Below are 21,890 nucleotides of genomic sequence, written 5' to 3'. Positions count from 1 at the left end.
TCAGATGCTGCTATGCATAGCTATTGGAATTAGGGGTAGTTGCACACACCCTGGCTTGAAGTAGTAATAACAACCCAAACACATGGTTTCCGCCTTTAGCATCCCCACTACAAAAACTGTTCCAGCACCACTGCTGCTGTTCACACTTAGGGCATGTCTACACTGCAGCTGGGAGACTCCAAGGCTGCCTGACCCCTTGGGTCTGAGTTTAGGTGGCTAGTCCAAGCTGCTTTCTATGCTGCACTTGCTATTTTTAGCATGCTAGCTTAAGTGAAGCTAGCATGAATCTGTCTACCTCGTCTGGGAGGCATGCTCCCAGCTGTAGTGTAGTCTTACCCTTAAAGAGAGTAGCTTAGGCCCTGATCTGGCGATGGACTCCATGTGGGTACAAAGGTCTCTGCATGCAGAGTTTATTGCAGGTTCAGAGCCATAAAGTAAGGACAATTAATAGGTTGCGTTGTGGTATGAGAAATGTCCAAATGATATATCTCTTTCCAGATGAATCTTTGTTTAAAAGTGTGCTGCAAAGAAAGGGGAGGGGCAAAAAGTAGGGCTATGATATTCTTTTTCTTCCTCTATGTTGTAGAAAGAAGGCTAGCTTTTGTTGTGCTTTTAAAAATTTTTCTGATTGTTTTTTACGTTAGGAATTCAAGCTTTGTCTGACTTGGAGAATTAGTAAAATGATATTGCCGGAGTCTGAATGCAGAGTAGTTGAGCGGGGAAAAGGATTTTTAGTTAGTTTTAATTTTTATTTAAAAAAAATCTCAACCAGTTAAAAAAAGCCCACTTATTTAACAAAGTAAATAATTAGTGATTTATGAAGTTAACACTTTGGATGGAATACGCCTTCAATAAAGATTCAATAAAATTTAATCAAGGATCTGGAAGTCATGGTCAGCCCTAGACAGAGCAAAAATAATACGTGGCACTTAAATTGCAGTGTCTGTACATCCCCTTGAAAATGAACACTAAAGTACTGTTTGATACTATCCCCAGGCCTTGATGTTCCTTTACTTTTTAGCTCGAGTGTCTGGTTGATTTTGAATTATTGTGTGGTGTAGAACTGGGAGGATGGGCAAAGTCAATCAAAGAATGGTCATGGACTGACAGGAGCCATTCAGGGGTGACCTTGAAACTTAGACCCTTTCTGTAGCCTGGGTGAACTTTGGGCTGATACAGACCAAATAACACATTTTAAAAAGCATTAAAACGTGTCTAAGCTAGGTGCTACCACCATTTTAAATAGCACTTAATGAAAATGTGCTACTTAACAGTTCTCTTTTTTCCTAACCTTAACAGGCCTTGGGGGGATGGCCTTGTCCAAACTTGACAAGTCTATTATTTTTCCTGTGCTTGAAATTTTCATTTGTTTGGGTCACAACTAGATAGTCACACTCACTATGTCTACATTACAGGTGCCACAGCGCTGCAGCTACACCACCCTAGTGTAGATGCTTCCTATATTGGTGTAGTTAATCCATCTCTCTGAGAGGCAGTAGCTGGGTCGACTGAAGAAATCTTTTGTCCATCTTGCTGTATCTGTCCTGGGAATTAGGGCGCCCTAGCCATGATACTCAGGGCATGACATTTTTCATGACCCTGAGCGACATAGCTAGAATATTGGAAAATCACAGGTGCAAAAATAACAGCACGTTCTGCAAGTTTGATTTTTTTTTGTGCGTCATCTTTGCCATTTAATGCAGAGCCAAATCACATTTTTTAAGAAGTTTTATATTGTTTTCTTACTCTTTGCACACAACAACTATTTCAACGCAGACTGAAAACTTTTTTGTGCAGCATCCAGGGAACAAAGTGTAAAGTGTTCCTGCCTCCTTTGTGTGGCTTTTGGGACCTTTCAGTTTAACAATGGTATTAGATTGGCCTGATGTTCGTGCAGTCCTTCTTTCTATGGTGGTTAGAGGCTGGGAGAGGTTTCCATCTCTTTGCCTCATAGCTGCGGTGTTTGCTTTGGGCAGAAAGTAAGAGAGGCTGCTTCCTTGGCAAATGTTCATGTTGCCTGTTGAAGTGGGTTTATTTTTTTTCTCTCTGAATGCTGTTAAAGGTGTTTGGCAATCTTCTACAGTTTACTTGTTTTGTTTATGTTTTCTGCTGATGTGGTTTTGTGTGTCTTTGAGAGCAAGGATAAGAAGTTGCATTCCTTTTGCATGACAGGAAGTGTGACCCCAAAGACTTCCGGAGGATGAATTTCCTCAGGCTGAGAGAGGCTTCTCACATCCCACCATTGCTGATTACATTATCACCCGGATGTAAATAACTCCCCCAAAACATCTTTCATTTAAAAAAATACTTGTAGCCCTGCTGTCTGGGTTTTGGAGGAAGTGACATGCCTTAGGGAAAAAGGCCTTTTCTACCTAGCAACTGTTGCCATAAGGTGAAGCTTCTAAATAAACTTGCAACAGCATTAACTTAACCACATTACATAATATAACTTACTATTCTAGTTTTTCTCATTAAATAAGTAGCTTTAACATGATGTTTGTCTTACAAAATGTATAAACCCAGCACATGCAGACTGAACGTGTCTTGGCCTTTAACTTTCACATTTCCTGATTATGGGATCCAGTTCTCAGTATTGCTATACCCAAATGTTCAAAAATCATGAGTCAGGCCTCAAAAAAGATCATGTGATTAAAGAAAATTAATCGAGTCTCTAGGATTCACTCTGAACAGAATTTCAAGCGTTTCTTCACAACCACAAGTTACTGAAAGAAAGAAAGAAAGAGAAAATTGAGACTTTCATGTCGTCATATGTCTCCAGGAACTGGGACTTCAAGTGAAACACCAAATATCATGAGAGTCTCAACAGAATCCAAAGACTTGGCAAAACTACGCATCCCAGTGAAGTCAGCGGGAGCTTCGTCCTTTGAGTCAGTAGCAATAGTATCAGACTTCAGTGATTTTAGCATTGTGTACTTCGCTCCTGATCCTGCAAACACCCATGTGCTTAATTTTGCTGTCATGGGTAGTCTCATTAACGTCACTGGGACTATTCACAGTAGTAAAGTTAAGCATAGTCTTAATTATTTTCAGGGCCAGCGTCTTGATATTAAATTAATGTAGTTACTTGCATTTAATTATTATGAAAGCATGGTCTTTGTGGCTGGCCCCCTACAGCCCTCTATATTTCAGTATTTCTGTGACTTAAGGAAGATTTCCACATGGTAAGGGACTTGGTATTTCCCCAGCAGGAAAGCCAAGACCTTTTACTTATAGTTTTGCCATTTATGTTGCATGAAATAAATAATTATGCTCATTCAAGCCAGAATAATAGATTACCTCTTTGTTGAATGTTTGTTTGCTCCCAATGAACACCTATGAATGGACAGATATTTAGCTTTCTTTCAGAGAGAATTGTATAAGTAAGCTTCCAGGAGAGTTACAGAGCAATACGTTTTATGTAGCAATTAGCAAATGGTTAGTTCAGTGGTTCTGTTTTGATAAGCACTCAGCTGTCAGATTTGGATATCCAAACCTCTTGGCTCTTATGCCCAGTTTTGCTTCCTCTGAAGTTGAAAGCAATCATCTCATTGATTTCATTAGTATTTGTTTTGGGCCTTTGACTGGCAAGCTCAAAAGAATAGGCTCTTCCACAAAATGTTTAGTTCTGCTGCTTCTGGTTGTTCTGGCTTACTGCACAAAAATACTTTTTTTTGCTGTATTTTTTCACTACCGCTTTTGAAGAGAACCAGGAAATACAGGAGATCACAAAAATTAAAAACTGGGCAGAGGAAGTTATTGCAAATGCCAAGCAAGATTTGATTAATGTCGGGGAAGAAGTTTTGGGTGGGTCAATTCTAGCCAGTAGATTGAAATTAGAGGAAGAGCTCTCATCGGTTTCACCAGCCCAGCAGGAGAAGGAGGAATTGTGGAGAAGCTCTGCCTTTGCTTTTAGCACAGGAAGGATAGTTGTGTTCCTCTCAGCCTCTTGACTTTAACTGGTGAGTCGCCCATCTCTTACCGTTTTTCTTTCTGGGGGAAGACATGAGCTTATCTGATTTCACTTACACTAAATCAGGAGTAAATCACTAGTGTAAAAATGGTGCAAGTGAGATCAAAATCAGGTCCTATATACCAACATATTTCCTTTTTCATTTTCTTGTCTTGTGAGAAGGGGTTAACATTTCTGGTGGTCTCTAAATTTGATATTTCTTGTGATAAATGCTGTAACCATTTACTCGTGTTCCCCCCCCCCTCCTTTTTTTCTATTTGTATTTATCAGAAAATCAGTAACAAAAACAAACAAATGTAACCAGAGAGCTTTCGCTTTATTGTCCTATAACATGTCTGTTAAACTTCTTTGTAGTGTTGATTTTTATTTTAAATGGACCTAAAATAAATATGTAATATTACAATAAACCAATTTAATTCTGGCCAGAAAACAAGAGACCCCACCCACCCTCACTACATTCTCCACCTTTATTCTTGAAAAACAACAACAATCAAAGTCCAGCCCTGATAAAAGGAGCCATATCATGGGTTATATATACACCCTCTGATCTACACGGAACCAAACACATGCACACAATGTATATTAAGAAAACACCTTGGTAGCTGAACCTGTTTCAGGATATTTTTTCTTCCTATAATCATGATTTTTACCTGTTCCTGTTAAAGGGATAAATGTAGATTAAAAATCATAGATTAAAATGGAAAGAACTGTAAAAATCTAAGGGTTTTTTTCGTAACCTAGGTAAGAATTTATTTTTAAAAATATTAATTTATTTTCACAATTCATTGCTTTTTATATTTTTTTGTAGCTTGAGGAATGAAACTAACGTTCTATCTTCACTATGAATGCATCTGTCTCTCTGATTTGTGTCTAAGGCTTTAGTATAATCCTAAAAACTTGGTAAGGTCCTATCCAGATTAAAATATTAAATTATGCTTTAACTGTTTTGCGTTGTTAGTGTTGTAAGTTGCCTAACTGCATCTCCTAATGCTTTCTAGTGTAGATGAAACCTAATGTTAGTCAATTTTGTTTACAGCCGATTTCTGATCAGTTCTCCTTTATGGTTCTCTGGCACTAGTAGGATGATGTAAAGTTTGGGCTGTAAATGATGTGTGAGAATGTTTTTGTTTATTTCAACAAATAAAATGTAACTGTTTTATGAACCCCCTCCCATGTGGGATTGTCCTGCATCATTGCATCTCTGTACACAGACAGTATGGTGCAACAAGACCTAAGCACTTGTTACTATATGGACTAATTCTTCCATCTTTACTCAGGCTGAGCAGTACTTTGCTTCAAGTACTATTTAAATCAGTGAGATTTTTCCTCTAGCAAGGTGGTACCCAGTCTGAGGCCTGGTCTGTACTACAAGAGCTACGGTGGCACAGCTGTAATAAGTCTACTTCAACAGGCGGTAGCTAAGTTGATGGTCCTGAGAGAGGTTGTTAGGTTGACCTAAGTTTCAAATGTAGATTAAGCCTTATAATTCACAGCCCCGTGCGCCGTAGCTGTGCCAACCTAATCCCTGGTGTAGATGTGGCTAGGTTAATGGAAGACAGCTTCTGTTGACCTAGTACCACTGCTCAGGGAGGTGGATTACCTACAATGATGGCAAAAACCCTTCCATCACTGTAGGAAGCATCTATGCAGTGGTGTTACAGCAGCATAGTTACAACACTGTAGCTTTGCCCCTGTATCACTCATAGTGAAGACAAGTACTGAGTCAGGCCTTGTCTACATTACAGGGACTGTAGTGGCCTACCTACATTGCTGTAGCTATGCTAACATAACGCTGTAATGTAGATACAACCTACATTGATGGAAGAGGTTTTTCCATTGTTGTAAGAACCTCACCTCCTCAAGTAGTGGAAACTAGGTCAACAGAAACATTCTTCCATCGACCTAGCTGGGAATAGCTACAGCACTCAGAGGTGTAGATTTTTTTCACACCCCTGAGCACTGTAGCTATGTCAGCCTACCCCCCAGTACAGAGCAGGCCTAAGTCTTGTTCTGTCAATACTCAGATTTTTGAGTTTGATGCAAGATTTCCAAATTAATGGGAATGCTTAGCAACACTTTTGTTTGTTGATCGTTTGTACTTGAAAAAGGATTTTACGTGAAGTTTCAAAACTTGCTTTTCTCTTTTGTGGTTTTTGAACTAACATTTCTCAAAGTAAATGTTGTTGGTTTTTAATGTATTTGAATCCTTTTTCCCCAAACGTTTTGGATTTTGTGACTGCTTTCATTTCTTTGTATGAGTAATTTTGTTTTGCAATTTAAACTGCAAAAATAGTTCTGGTTTCTGTCATTGTCCCCTCCATGTTCCCTTGGAGTGTTTGTTACATTCTCTTGTTGTATCTTGTCTTAAACTAGATTTTGTGCTCTTCTGAGCTAGGTATATCTCTAATGTTTGTAGGACAGCATTTTCAGGCAATAATCAAATTGTAATGCAGTTTTGCTGTGTAATGCAGTTTACCTGTATAACCAGAAAAGCTGTTCAAACCCAGGAGAAGTCAGTTTTTATTTGAGACATTTCCTTTTTTTTTTTTTTTTTTTTTTTTTTTTTTTCAACCAACTGAAATTAAAATTTTAATTTAATTCAATTTTAATGAGATTTTTTTAAACCAATTCTGTAGTTCTCTCCCGTTTTTTTCCACTGTATGTACATGTCCGTGTCCATTTAAATACATTGGAATGTTATTTTGAAAAATGGTATTTAATATAATAAGATTTGAGAAATGTACCAACCACTTGCCAGCCAGAGGACTAACTTCTGCTAGAGGTGGAGACAAAAATTATGAGCGGGTGAATTTTGAATCAATGCTGTGGTCCAAATTCACCTCACCATCTAGGATAGAAAAGATGCTTTTTGCCTGTCCTGCTCCAAATGTCTGGTGGGAGAAGAAATTGCCATGCAAAATTTGAGATGAATATTTAAATTGGCTCCAGAACCAAAGTGAATTGTTGTTGTAAAAGAGAATTTGCGTTTTATCCCAGGAACATCCATAATTTCCACTGAATTAATTAAAAACTGGCTATCACCCCTTAAGATTAGGTCCTTTATGAAGGAAACTGGTGTATTCTTGTGATTTTTGCAGAAAGAGGAGCACTGTAGAATAGCGTTTTAATTTTTGTGTTTTTTTTTTTCTCCCCCCCCCCCCCCCTTCTTCCCTCCCAACTAGCATGGATCCCATGAGTTATGCAGAGTTTATGAAAAAAGCTGGAAATGAGAACTTTAAAAATGGAAATTATTCCTTGGCCATCAGAAACTACGATGAAGCCATAAATGTGCTCTGTCAGTTATTCCACTGGAGGATGTAAGTATTCAGCTAATGTACGACAGAGTAAATGATAAGAGGATTTTAAAGATAAGGGGGCTAGCTATCTAAGGATAGCAGGAATCCGGAACTCTTGAGCTCTAATTTTTGAGACCTGAAACTGACTCGTCTTTATCTTTTGGCAAGCCACTTAATACCTCTGATTCATTGTTTCTCCACCTGTAAAATGGGCGTGCTAATAATCCTATTACTTGAACAGCCCTGTATAAGTGTTGAGAATTATTGTAAATTAAAGTCAGCTTAATTCAAACTTGAATTAAATTACTTACTGTGACTTATATTTTTTTCTGTCTTTCACTCTGCCTCTTTCGACTGGCATTGGGCTAGACTATGCTAACAGATACAGCCTTGAGAGAGGCAGAGCATAAACCTCACCGCCTCTGGGAGGAATTGTACACTGTGTGGCAGACTTCTTCTGCTTTCTTCCCCCTCCTTGCCCGCTTGCTGTGGTGAAGGCCTGGAGGCAATATGCAGGTACCCCTAATGTGGCTGTACTCAGGTGACATGAGGGGCTGGGACGTGTGGTCATATCCTGCCTCCCTCCCCTTCCCCCCCCGCCAAGATTTCTGCCTTCCATTTAGCACAGAGTTTTTCACAGTTTTCACAGAAGCTGGCGGATCGGAAGCTGGTGAGAGCCTCCTTAATTCGCTCGGGCCTCTGGCTCTCTGTGCTGTGGCTGCCTCTGCACAGCCGGGTGCTCCCCAGGCAAGACGTGCAGCACAGCTTTCAGCTGTGCCTCTGATATGCTCTTGCCTCTCTTCCAAAGGAGACTGGGCTGGCCAGCAACGCCCCCTAAAGCTGGCCCCTGCCTGCGAAGTGCGGCTGCCATGAGATACTCCCTGAGGTACTTGCTCGCCGTTGCCTTGGTGCTCCTGGCTCTGCTGCTGCTCCTCAGCCCAGAGGCGACGCGTGAGGTGGTCATGTGCCCCCCAGAAACTTTAAATTGTGCCCCCCAATCATTGAGTAACACGTCGTCTCTGGCTATGCTGGACAAGGGAATCCAAACTCTCTCCTTTATGGTCATGTTAGGACAAAGTAGTTCATTGAGAATATCACAGTTCAGGGTAACTGCACCTCTTTTTCCGCCTCATGGTCCAGCAAGAGCACCCACTCTGAGGCTTCCGGCTCCTCAGATGTCACCCCTCTTGGGTGGAGACTCACATCTCTCTGCTTCCTGACCAGGGTATTTTCAGGCAGCACATTCCCCTGCCTACACTGTGAATTTCTCAGCAAAGTCAGGCTGCCTAAGCAGGCTTGCTTAGCTTTTCTCCTCAGAGATGGTAAACAGTGTAATTGCCAGTTAAATGACCACACAGCTCTTCCGAAGCAAGCACCTTTATTCTTAAAGTACGAGCATTACAGAGAAAACATATTAAACAATAAAACAAAAATGCATGATGATAAACTTGCCAGAGATCACCCCAACTCCAATAAGGACCCTGACGAGTGAACAGTTCTTCAAACTCCACCGAGGGTTTTCTGGAATCATAAGTTCATAATGGCTGTTAGCTCAGAACAAGCACACCCATGAATCTGAGAGTCTCTCCTTATCCAGATGTGGTCTTTGAAGAGATTGTGAATCGGTAATGAGCTGTACAGTGGATTTCTCCTCAAGGTTGGATCATGGATGGGTAATTTTCATTTCCTTTCTCCCAAGCATTTCCTAGGAAACATACACAACTAACAGCTCATTCTGGTCTTAGCCCATTCTTTAAAAGAGTCCTTTGAGGTTCGTAACACTTACCAACGTTTACATTAGTCATGTCATGTCTCCTAGACAAGTTACATACAATCCTATAATAACACACAAATATTTTCGCTTTTAATATAATGAACTCCTAAAATACTTAAACTTAATTCAATAAGGTTTGTGATATAGCAAGGGCAGAAGGCTGCCGGAGAGTATGGGAAGGGAGGTATGTAAGCCCCAGAATGATCAGGGCTTTATTCCCTGCAGCCTAGTCAGAGTCAGGAGAGGCAATCAGGAGCAGCTGAGGCCAATTAAGGCCCAGCCAGTTGCCTGTTAAAAGCCCACTGCTCCAGAGAAACAGCACAAGCTGGAGGAAGTAGGTGTGCTGCGAGGAACTGAGAAGCAGACTGGAGAATGGTGGAAGTACGGAGGAGCCCTAGGAGAGGGGGGAGCCTGCCTCTGGCCAGACTGAAACCCTTCCCCAGGCACAGCGGCCTGGGTCAGGAAGCCCAGTTCGGGGCAACAAGGAAAACAGGGCCTGAGAGGCCAGAAGGACCGGGTGGGGGAAGTAGCCCAGGGGAAAAAGACTGCAGCTGCAAATACAGTGCCAGCAGCTCAGCTGCTACTCACAGGGCTGCTGGGCTGAGACCCGGAGGAGCGGGTGGGCCCGGGTCCCTCCCCCCCCCCCGGGAAGCCGGGGTGACTGGCAACTCCCCGGCCCACTACGAGGAGTAAAGCGTGAGTCCCACTAGAGGGAAGCCAGCATCTGCCACAGGTTTAACTTTAATTCAGTGAGGTTTCTCTTGGAAATTGCCATACCTGTCACAGAGAGCTTCTCCAAAACAGAGCTATTTCTACATCTTTTTATTTCTTGAACTTGTATTGATTCAGTGAGGGGGGGAAATCAATAAACCTTAGATATTTGTTTTTCATTTTCAGTATTTTGATAGGTGAAGAAATTGCTTATTGTGTTTTTGGAAAGACACAGGAAAGAAAGCTAAAGCTATTTCTTTTACATATTGGGATTTTCTCCCATGGGCTTTATTATGGCACTTTAAAATCTCAGTTCCTCAAAACATTTGTTACACATTGCTTTACTGTTAACACAGACTTTCTTAGAAATAATTTGATTTGGGCATAAAATCCAATATGTGGATCTTTGTTGAAGGTGATTGTCTGTCTGTATTTTTAAAAAAGACAAAAATATTGTCGTTTGCTTACCAGCTACAGTCATACGGAATGCTTCTTACGTAGGGATTATGTGAAGAGAGAGAAAATTCAAACAAGGAACCAGAATTTGAGCGGTTTAGATTGGCTTACGTAGAACTATGCCAGTTTATACTAGCTGAGTAATTGAGTAACCCAAGTTTCTTAAAAAGCATAGCAATTTTGGACTATTTAGGACTTATTCTTTTTAGCTCTTAAAAAAAAATGTCACCCACCCTAATGAAAGTGTTACTAAGCAATTCCTTTTAATTCATGCATAGATCTATCAAAGAGTGAAATACAGTATTGTCAATCATCCATTTCTGGAGAGTACTGTATACTAAAATTGAGGTTGGCAAGATCTCTACCCAGTTATAGTCCAGTTCCCTTCTAAAGGCTCTTTTTTTTTTTTCTCAATTGCTCACAAGAAGAGAGTTGAAAACACACCAATTGTTCTCTGCATCTGGATTTCCCAGCATCTCCTGCGCACAGTGTGTCTGTCAGGGCAACAAAAAAGTTGCAATGGTTTAACTTAATGTGTGAATTTAAGATGAGTTAGTTTAACTGATGCAAACCCATATGTGGACACACTTACTTCAGGTTGAGTAGCATAATCTGATTTATTTTAAGTTAATTACAAACAGATTTAAATTAAACTGAAATAAGACACTCTTGGACCTAACTGAGCATGTCTACACATGAGTTTGCACTGGTTTAACTAAATCATGTTAAAAAACAATTTAAGTTAAATCAGTGCAACTTTCTTGTGTAGACAAACCCATAGATTAGTAGTTCCCAAAGTGGGTCCCTGGGGGTTTGCCAGGGATTACGTGGGGATTCATCCCTTGATCCAGGTCCAGAACACACCGGAACAGCGTTCTGGCACTTATGCTGTATGAAAGACATTATTTTGTTCTCAAAATGGCATCCTCCGTGCAGTGTAACCTCATATGCACCATGTGTGAGAGGTCATGCTGGAGGGGGTGTTCTTGCACTGGCGGATCGTTCCTGTAGGACCAGAAATGAAAGGGGTCTGGGACAGTCAGGCAGATGCTAAAGGGGTCCATGATGGAAAAATGTTTGGGACCCACTGGCATAAATGATTAAAAGTGAATTAAATATTTAAACAGAAAGAAAAATAAAATCCAGCATCCACTCAGAACATTGCTTAATGTGGCAGAATGCAGCTCCCCACTTATTTAGCAGATGGTCACATGGAACATTTCACCTGTGCAACAGAGATTGTGCTCACTTTTAGTGAGTTTCTAGGTGCAATTCAAAGTATTGGTTTGATCTATCCCTTTATAGTTTAGTCTAAAGAGGCAGTTTCTTTATGGGTGAAATTCACCCTGTACACGGGCCAGCATGAGGCCAGTGCACCACTTAAATCCCATTTAATTTCTATTTTGAGGGATTTAATTGCTTCATAGGACTTGTGCTGGCCTTTGGCACAGGGAATGAATTTCACCATATGTGCTTTACCCCAACAAAGCTGGTGCATCTGAGCTCCGAGTCAGAATTGTACAAGTTGGAGGCTGAGGTAGAACAAGTTCAAATGAGGATCCTCAACTCTGGAAGGAACTCGTTTCACTGAGAAGATGTACTGTATTTTCTTTGTCTAGAAAATTGGTTATCTAATCTACCTGGATTTCAGTAAGGCATTTGATACAGATGGGACATTATTAGCTAAATTGGATAAGATGGGGATTAATACGAGAAGTGAAAGGTAGGTAAAGAACAACAGGTCATACTGAAAGGTGAATGGTCAGGCTGGAGGAAGGGAACTAGTAGAGTTCCTCAGGGATTGGTCTTGGGACCAATCTTCTTTCACATTTTCATTAATGACTTTGGCACAAAAAGTGGGAGCGTTCTAATAAAATTAGGAAATGATGCAAAGTTGGGAGGTATGGCCAAAACCCAGAAGAACTGGAATATCATATGAGAAGATTTGAATTACCTTGAAAACCGGAGTAAAAGGAAATGGGATGAATGTTAATAGTGCACAGTGCAAAGTCATGCATTTAGGAACTAACAAGAAGAAATTTTTGCTATAAACTGGGGATGTATCAATTGGAAGCAACAGAGAAGAAGAACTGGATGTGTTGGTTGATCAAAGGATGACTCTAAGCCACCAATGGGATGGGGCCATGAAAACAGCTAATGCAGTCCAAGGATATATCAGGTGAGTATTTCCAGTACAGATAGGGAAGTATTAGTACCATTATAAAAGGCACTGGTGAGACCTTATGTGAAATACTGTGTGCCATTTTGGTCTCCTATGTTTAAGAAAGATGAATTTAAGCTAGAACATGTGCAGAGAGAAGAATGGAAAACCTACCTTATGAGAAGAGACTTAAAGAGCTTGGCTTGTTTAGCTTAACCAAATGAAGGCAGAGGGGAGACATGATTGCTCTCTATAAATACTTTGGAGGGATAAACACCACGGAGGGCGAGGAGTTATTTAAGTTAAATGCAAATGCTGCCACAAGAACAAATGGGTATAAACTGCCTATCAATAAGTTCAGTCTTGAAATTAGATGAAGGTTTCTAACCATCAGAGGAGTGAAGTTCTGAAATAGACTTCCAAGGGGAGGAGTAGGGGCAAAAAAACTAATTGCTATCAAGACTGAGCTTGACAAGTTTACGGAGGATACAGTATGATGAGACTTCCTACAATGGCATATGGACCATCTGCAACTGCTTTTAGCAAATATTTCCAAAGGCCAGAGGTGGGGGACAGATGGAGAGGGCTCTGAGTTAATACAGAGTATTCTTTCCCAGATGTCTGGCTGGGGTATCTTGCCCATATGCTCAAGGTCTAACGGACTGACGTATTTCGAGTTGGAAAGAAATTTTCCCCCAGGTCAAATTGGCAGGGATTCTGGGTGCGGGTTTTGTTTTTGTTTTGTTTTGTTTTGGTCTTCCTCTTTAGTGTGTGGCATGGGTCATTTGCTGGTTTGAACTAGAGTTTATGATGGATTCTTTGTAACATGAAGTCTTCACATCAAGATTTAAGGACTTCAGTAACAGCCAGAAGTTATGGGCCTACTGTAGGAGCGGGTGGGTCAGGTTCTGTGGCCTGCAATGTGCAGGAGCTCAGAAGATTATGATGGTCCCTTCTGGCCTTAAAGTCTATGAGTGTATCTGTTGTACTTATGCTCTTCCCAGCCCCCAAACACAGTAATATCTCAGCACCTCACACAAAATAATGCATTTATCATCACAATATCCCTCTGAAGTAAAGAATGGAGGCTTAGAGATATTGTGACAAAGCTGGGATTGTATCTCCGCTCCTCCTCAGTCCCAATCCAAAGCCTTGGTGTCTAGGTTCAGGATGTTTTGCATACATTTTTCTAGACATTCTCTTGGGTCCATCGGTTTTGGAACTTGGGGCAATCCCCAGTACTCAAATTAATTTAGTTCTGACTTGGGTCTCGATCACTGATAATGTTCTTCTAAGAAGTTCTTCCAGATCCTCAACTGGTATAAATTTGACGTCTATGGAGTTATGCCAGCTCACATCAGCCAAGGATTTAGCTCTGTATTTTTAGTTTGTTTTCTTGGTTACTGAAGCACACTTGCTCTCCTTATCATCTGCAGGTCACACCGCCAGTGTTCCACTCAGGCCTTGGACCTGATCATGCACCCATCTAAATTGCTTAACTGAACCAATGTACTTTCAATATTTTTCTTCAGAGATGAAGTGAAAGATAGGGTATGCAGTCATAAAATAGACTGTATTTAACGTATACCCCCAAAAGGGTGAGTGTAGAGTTAAGATGGCATGCACAACCATAACTTCTTATTTCTTGACTTCACCTTGTAACATTAATATTGTATTAAAGTAGGTTTTTTTCCAATGGGATATTGCTAAAAGTGATGGAATTGAGATAACTGAATGTGCAGGATCTTTATTTTCTAGAGGATGTCTTTTTCTATGGTAATTCTGTGTTTTGGTGGAATAAACTGAAGAGTTTAAAATCAATTAAACATTAATATTGTTAATTTTCTTAGGGTTTCGCATCGAGATATGGCTGTGTTACTGTGCAACAAATCAAATGCCTTTTACAGCCTTGGTAAATGGGAAGAAGCATATCACTGTGCCAAGGAGAGCCTCCAATGGGATTTGTCTTATGTTAAGGTACTGCATGTTTAATCCAACATGTCAGCAATGCTTACTGCTTACGGCCTTACTACTCTAAACAAGATTCAAAATTAGTTTTTGAAAGATTAGTACAGAAATACCCCTCCTGTTAAGAAGAACAAGAAAATAGTGACTTCAAGATCCCTAATAAGTAGCTGAATATATGTTTTGACATAAAAAAATTAAAATTGCAATTGTATTTTGAATGACCAGGAACTAGCTTACTGTGAACCCAGGTTTAATGAAATCATATTTAGGTGTTGTAGAATGAAATTCCCATGTTTCGTTGCACTGTGCAAATTCCAGTTTAACAAGCTGTCTGGTGAAAACTGATTTCACTGTGCCCCCAATTCAGTGAAACAGTTAAATGTATACTTAAAGTCCTATTGTCTAAGCCATATACTTTAAAAGATACTGAAAATGGTACTGGAGTTTTTTAGATAAGCACATGTTCAAGATCCCTTAATGAAGTGTTTTGCTGCAATGTGAGGGGGTTGAAATGTATCTGATAGTCAGTTTGTTCTTTGGTTATTTTCAAGTCTTGATAGAGGGTTCTCTGCTTTCTTTCTATACACTTAATGCCATCGATAATATGTGAAATACAGGGGTGAGCAGTTCCAATGAGTGTGGCCCTGAGAAAACTGCAGTTTCACAGTGAATCTGAAATTGTGAAATTAGCATAAAACTGGGTTTTTGTTTTTGTTTTTTTCCCTCCAATAGACTCCTGCTTGATATGGTTCATAGCCCATGACAGCATCATGTTGGAGCAGTGGTTTGGGGGATCGTGGCGTCCGGTTTTATGCAAGGCACGGTAGCCAGTACCGCCACTGCTTGGAATACAAGCAGCTTCAGCCTCAGCAGGGAGGCAGAAGCAGACATTTGCATGCAACAGTATCATGCTCTGTGCGGCATGTGGCTGATTTTATGCAAGGCATAGTAGCCGCTGGCGCCGTCACTTGGAACACACGCTGCAAGCTGCACTGGGCATGAGACTGGCATGTGCAGATGCCCACCTCTGCCTCTCTGCTGTTGGAAAGAATTGCAACAGTCTGGGGGGAACTCAACAGCTGATTTTTATGTGAAGGAATGCAGCAGTGACCTTTCTGTGACTGCATTCCATGCATATTCTGTGAAATTTGTTACTTCACCTGTAACACTGCTGTGAGGGTTTTTTTTTTTTTTAAATCTGTTTTTTCTTGGGTTCCTACCAATGAGTGCCAACTCACATTTATTCTTACAGAATTCTTTGAGCTTATGTGTGTAACGAGTTGAGAGAGTAGTAAGTAGTATAACCCACATATGAGGTACATTTGGGGGCATGATTAATCATTTGGGACTAGAAAATGATAATGTTAGCTTAATAATGAGGATCTCTGAAAATTTTTGTTTACAGAAACATTTAATTTAATTTTCCAAAGCTATTGGGTCTTCAGGAGACTAAAACATTCATATTTATATGCCCATAATATTTTACAGCTTTGTTATGTTGATACAGAAGTAATTCTCTCAATTGTTTAAGATGTTGATAACTTTGTATGCAGTTAGGTCCAATCCTGCAAAATCTTATTCAGGAAAAGGTCCCATTGTAAAGTTACTGAAAGTTTTATGTAGGGCTTTCAGAGATGAGCTCCTAATCTTCCAAATTTAGAAATAATGAGATGTGACTTTGTTTTGTTTCTCTTCCCCCATCCAGGGCTACTATAGATATGGCTATTCACTGCTGCAGCTGTCGAGAACTGAAGATGCAGTTATTACATTTTCTCGTGGTTTGAATCTTCTGTGTAGTTCTATGGATCAGTCTCAAATTGCTGATTTTATAGTTGGAATCTTCATAAGTGTTAATGGTAAATTGGAATTGAGGCTTGTATTGTATTTAGACTCTGTTTTAATAGGGACAGGACAGCTGAGGGGGTTATGGGATTTGGAGCCATTCTTCCTGAGATCGTTATTTGATCACCACTGACCTGGGTCAAATTTGAAAATTATTAACGTGATAGTTGTACAGTAGCCACTGTAAACAATTATTAATAGTTTCAGTCCTGTTTATGTATGTAAAATATCCACATTCCCAAAACACTGCCCTGTAAATTAATAAGTTCTCTCACAGAAGTGCCCCAGTTGTGTTAAATTTCAACCGGTTCTAATTACTTCCTTAAAAAATGAAAAGTCGTGGGAGGTGAAAAACTTCATGAAACCTATGTAATGAAGAAAGAGAAAATTTTAGGTTTACTATCCGGAAAAACTTACAGTGAAATGTATTAAGTTGTGGAATACACTACAGAGCAAATTGTAGGAAGGCCTGTGAGGGTAGCAGTGGGAAGAGGGAAAAGAAAAGAACATAGGATATTTGGCTTTTCCCATTCCCCAAATCTTATTTCTGAGGGAGAGTCAGATCCCCTCTCTCAAGTGCCTATGTTCCCTCCTATCCCTTTGTCTCACTGTTGCTCAGTGATCTGGTTTACAAGCTTTGCCTGAGAGAGCCCAAGGGCATGCCATCTAGCTTCCGGCAATGCCTTTCTCACTTGCTTCATGCACTCTCATCCCTGTTGTAGTAAGTGTGGTCACTTATATACACTTCTTTGTGCATGCACAGTAAATGGAAAAAGTGGTGGATGGTTTTAGATTTCTGTGAGCTTCAGAGATTTTTCCAAAACAAATGGTTAATTTCATATTGCTCATGAAAACTGTGGCATCTGAAAATAATGCACCCTTACCAGTTAGTGAGCAGACATCTTACTAGTATTAATTAGTTATGTGAATTGTATGTTCTAATTTTAAATGGTTCAGTGTGCTAATCACTACTGAAAAACTGACCATATGTAATGAATTGATATACTTGGAGAGCACAGTTTGTAAAAGTTGCATATGCTAAACACTTCTTCTTTCTTCTTTTCTTAGATGAAAAATGTATAGCGCCATATTTTCTTTCCATCTTTAAGAACATTTTGAATGAAAGATTCGATGCATTAGTTTGGCAGGTGGCAATAGAAAAATTGGCCAAGAAAGGAATGTGGCAAGTAAGTTTATCACTGTGCCAGGAACATGTCTGTTCATAATTTATTTTTTTCAGTGTAACATTTAATTTTCTTAAATTGCTTTTTAAATCTGAAGTTATTGTTCCCATGTGCAAATGTCTTGATTTTTAGAATTAGAAAAAATAGAAACTGAGTAGAAAATAGTTTCTAAACTTCTTTGACTTTTGAAAGGAACACAGACAACTTCAAAATCTTATTTGTGCCTCTCTTTGTTTACTGTGGTTACAACACTTCAAATGAGTGTAATTCAAAGAGATTAGAGAAAAAGTATTTGTTTTAATTTGTATTTATGGCTTGTTTTACTGTTTCTTTGGTATGACCAGTCAGTCTTCTGATTTGTATGGATCTTTAACACAGCAACAGAGAAGTGGAGAACAAAAATAGGAATGTATAATTTCTAAATCACAAAAACTAGCTAGAAAACTGATGAGCTGGTGTCATATCTGAAATTAATTTAATTATCACTTTTTTTTTTTAACTGACAAGATTTGATGGTACTTCTTTAAATTCTGAATGGTATAATAACCATCTAGACAGATCATCTAATGATCTGAAATACACATTTTTAGATTCTTGTAATTTGTATCCTTGAAGCTGAGCTTTGTTCCTGAAGATAGTAATCACGACAATCTATTGTTTTCATAGGAGCATTGGGGTATTTTCATGCAAGTGCCATCATTGACCTCCAGTACTGTTAAGGAGCTATTCCACATCTGATTTTTGTGAGAATTTATCAGATATCCAAGGAACAAGATAAATTCTTTAGGGCAGTTTGGCACAAATATAGATAGAAAGATTTAGGAATTGCTTTGCATATATTAACACACCGAGGCATATTCTCAAGTGATGTAAATTGTCATAACCCCATTGATTTCAATGAAGCCATGACAATTTACATCAAATGAAGGTCTGCCCCAATGTGTATATGGGAGAGTGTTAACAATAATATCAATGGTTTGTTTAGTTGATTTTTGTTTGTTTTGTATTCTGGCCTTTTTGGTATAAGCTGTATCTAGTTTAGAAGAAAACTTTCAAGAAGTTTCAAAAAGGTTCTCTTGTAATCAAATGGAGAATGCAGCCTGGGTGTTTAAAAATATATCAAGCCATCGCTCTGTCACTAAGAGAATCCTTCAGTAGCTATTCTTTTCGTCGGGTCTATAGCTGTGATACTCAGACTGAGGCTCACGAGCCACAAGTGGCTCTTTAATGTCTCTCCTGCTGCTCTTTGCAGCACATAATATTAAAATACTGTGTGATTTTATTACCCAATTAGGATGCTTTTACTATGTATTAACCAACTGTAGTTGATAAAATAATAATACTGGGTCAGTCATTTTGCTCTGACAATAATAAAATATGGATAAAAATCCTAACTATTTCCCCTGTCATACCCTTTAAATATGACTGCATAGTACTATAATAAATGAAACCATGAAGTCACACTGCTGTTGCTCTTTTGGGTAACGTTGATCGCTAATTTGGCTCCTGAACCACTGAGGTCTGAGTATCACTGATCTATCGTGTTTCCTGCTTCAGGGCACTGGCTGAATCCTAAGCAGACACACAAACACACATTGCCAGAGATATGCTTTTATTACTGATGATGCTGAAGCATAAATGTGATGGCAAATGATGCAGCCTTGTAGAGACTTGTGCCTGATGAGAAGCACAGGTGGGGAAAAAGTGTTTGTCAAGTTAAATGATTTAATGAGTGAGAAGGAAAAGGAAATTTTAATGTTTGAGAACCTGACAGGTTATTACAAACAATAGACAATATTAAAAATTATATCTGTAGAGAGCACTGGTCATATTTTCCCTTTGTTTGTCAATGCATTTAAACAAACTTAAAGTTAGTATCTGAATGCTTATAGGCTCACAAATATTTGTTTTTCCTAGTCCTTGATGTTGCTGGCAGTTGAGAGAGACACATTGCCAAGAAATATCAGAGTCACTCAGTTATCGCTGAAGGATCTTTTTGAGGTACAGTGCTGGCACATGTATTTTGTTTAACAAGATGATTGACTGCCTTTTCTTTTTTTTAACAGTTGTTTTACTAAATTACTTAAGAGTGAGCACAGATTAAACAAATATCAGTTTGATAAATATATGTAATTAGTGCTGGTCAAATTTTGTCTGAAATTTGTACCCTTTTTCATCAAAATGTTAGAAATGTTTCAGTGAGCTCTATAATACACTAATTTTTGTGTGTGACAAAAAGTAGGAGGCTTGTTTGTGTTAGGTTTGGTAACCTGCACTATAAACTCAAATTGATAAATCAATTGTGAGAGCGTGGTAGCTGTATTAAATTGATTATATTACATGACTAAGGTTATTTATCATCCACATTGGACATAGTTAGACTTGGAAGGATTAGATTTTTATCAGTAAATGTTGATTTCACTGTACACACACAAACCAACGAAAAAATATTTCTATGAATAATAATTTACAGATACGCAAAGTAAGAAAAATGCTGTTTGAGAACTTATTAGAGTTTGATTTAAGGATGTTCACTTTGCCTATTTTGACATGATGTTGACAATTTCTGTTTTAACAGTTCTATTTTAACTTTTTGAATCTCAACGTCTGTTATTAAATAATTATTGTCTGACACCTGATTATTTCCCAGAAGTGTGAAAACTTAAATCAATAAAAACTAAAAATATGCCTAAAAATAAACATTGATCTTATCTGGCAAAATAATAAACAAATAAAAATTGAATTCTGCCATGCCTACATATAATGCATTTTGTATTCACTTTGGGCTAGTTCTTGGCCCTCTGTACAAAACCCAGGTAAAGGGCTTTACTCATGGACTCTATGCAGGATTTGGGGATGGAATACTCCCTTCCTACATCTACTGGTAGGGTGTTGGATACCTGCTTAGCTATTTGACAGCAACTGCTATAGCTAATAAAGTGCAGCCTTGGCTGTTGTCTCTGTGTGTAGGGATTTGGGAAGTTGGATCAGTGTAGTCATAGATCCGTTGGCCATGATGCCTAATCCCTTCAGCTGAGATGTTTGCTGTCTGCCAAGCAGTGTGTTTGGAGCCCTCACCCTCATATGATGTCTCCATGGACTGTTCTTCATTTGGGGCATTCCAAAGCTTTATCGCAACAGGGAGGATTTCTGCCTCCATAAATGCTGCAGTCCTGATCCTGCTTTCGTTGACTTTAATGACCGCTTTCCCATTGTCCTTAGCAGTGCAAGATCAGGCCCTGTCCATAGGTTGTCTCAGTTTCAAAGAAACCATAATAAGGCATAATTTAACATCCCCTGTCGTATGATGGGCTAATCAATGTGTTACAATTGCAAAAGCAAAAGCAAAGCAGGATCTGTTTAGAATTATGAAACTAGCCATCCATAGGTTTTCTGTGTTTGCTTTTTTTAAACATAAATCAGATTGTACAATTTGCACACAACAGCTATTTGTTAAAATAAATTATTAAAAACCTGCTGTGGAATTGTACTGAGCCTGCTGATGATGTGTGCTTTTACAGTGAGTTTTATGCTAAGGTTCTCTTTGTTCTGCTGTTAAAAATGCTTCATCTTCAGTGGTTTGAAATCAGATAGTGGAAAGTTTAAGAAAATATATAAATTAGGGGACTATAAAGTAAGCTCTGTACAGATATATTTACTGGCTAAAAGGTTAACACTATAGTAGGGTATATGATGGAGTATGTCAGGGGTTGCCACTTATCCTGTAATTCAACAGCACAATTAGTATTTTTACTGTACATCTTTGAAACTGGGGCTGTTTTATACTTGTATCTGTGGAATACTGTACTTTGGATGATGCAGGGAAGAGAAGAAGCCCTGAGAAAGAAGGGAAGGCAAAAGGAAATGTAAAGACAATTAACCACATTTGGCTGATTATAGCTTTTAATCACCTCAGAAAAACTTATTTATAGTTAACTATTGTAAATGGTGTAGAGGATGTATAAAGGGCCCAGGATCTAGGAGCCATACTTCTCAGAGGCTGAACTGAAGTCTACAGGTAGAGAGAGGCAGGCAAACCTGACATGGCTGTGTTCCTTACCAGTATGATCACCATTATGAAATTATAGGACACAGTGTTTACTTTAATCTAACTCTCATGCTATCAGTTTTTGTTCCTGACATTTTTCCCATATATTTTTATATATGTGAATGAAGAGTGTCAAAAATTCAAGATGGAAAATCACCAAATGTTGTTTTCCTTTTGAGGAAATTAGAAAAAATGTAGCTTTTTCAGGTGGAGTTTCCAGTGCTGCTTTTGTTTTTGCAGGTGTATATAGTATTTTCACTTTGGATTGTAAACAGTAACTTTTGCCAATCAGAATTTGAAATGAGGTCATAAGCTTAATTAAAGAGGTCATTAAACTTAAATGTTGCAGATGTCTGCAATATGTGTGGAGACCAATATTTAAAAACCATAAAAAATGGGAAATATTTAGCTATATAAGAATAAATAGAGATACATAATATACAATATACACTGTGCGTGTGTGTGTGTGTATATATATAT

General features: G+C 38.9%; 1 protein-coding gene across 2 annotated transcripts in view; it reads left to right on the top strand.

The window, feature by feature from the left end:
• Nucleotides 1–21,890, top strand: part of TRANK1 (tetratricopeptide repeat and ankyrin repeat containing 1) — a 69,970-nt gene that overhangs the window by 6,801 nt on the left and 41,279 nt on the right. For both annotated transcript variants that reach the window (XM_067560928.1, XM_067560927.1), the window contains exons 2-6: nucleotides 7,153–7,287; nucleotides 14,219–14,345; nucleotides 16,042–16,192; nucleotides 17,247–17,365; nucleotides 19,280–19,363. In XM_067560928.1, the coding sequence (XP_067417029.1) occupies nucleotides 7,153–7,287; nucleotides 14,219–14,345; nucleotides 16,042–16,192; nucleotides 17,247–17,365; nucleotides 19,280–19,363 (616 nt within the window). The remainder of the gene's footprint in view (nucleotides 1–7,152; nucleotides 7,288–14,218; nucleotides 14,346–16,041; nucleotides 16,193–17,246; nucleotides 17,366–19,279; nucleotides 19,364–21,890) is intronic.

The sequence above is a fragment of the Emydura macquarii genome, unplaced genomic scaffold (assembly GCF_026122565.2).
Source record: "Emydura macquarii macquarii isolate MOO-44397 ecotype Brisbane River unplaced genomic scaffold, CSIRO-AGI_Emac_v2 contig_2321, whole genome shotgun sequence".
NCBI classification, from domain to species: Eukaryota; Metazoa; Chordata; order Testudines; family Chelidae; genus Emydura; species Emydura macquarii.
The sequence above is the reverse complement of the archived record's forward strand: the minus strand, read 5'-3'. Positions and strand labels throughout refer to the sequence as shown.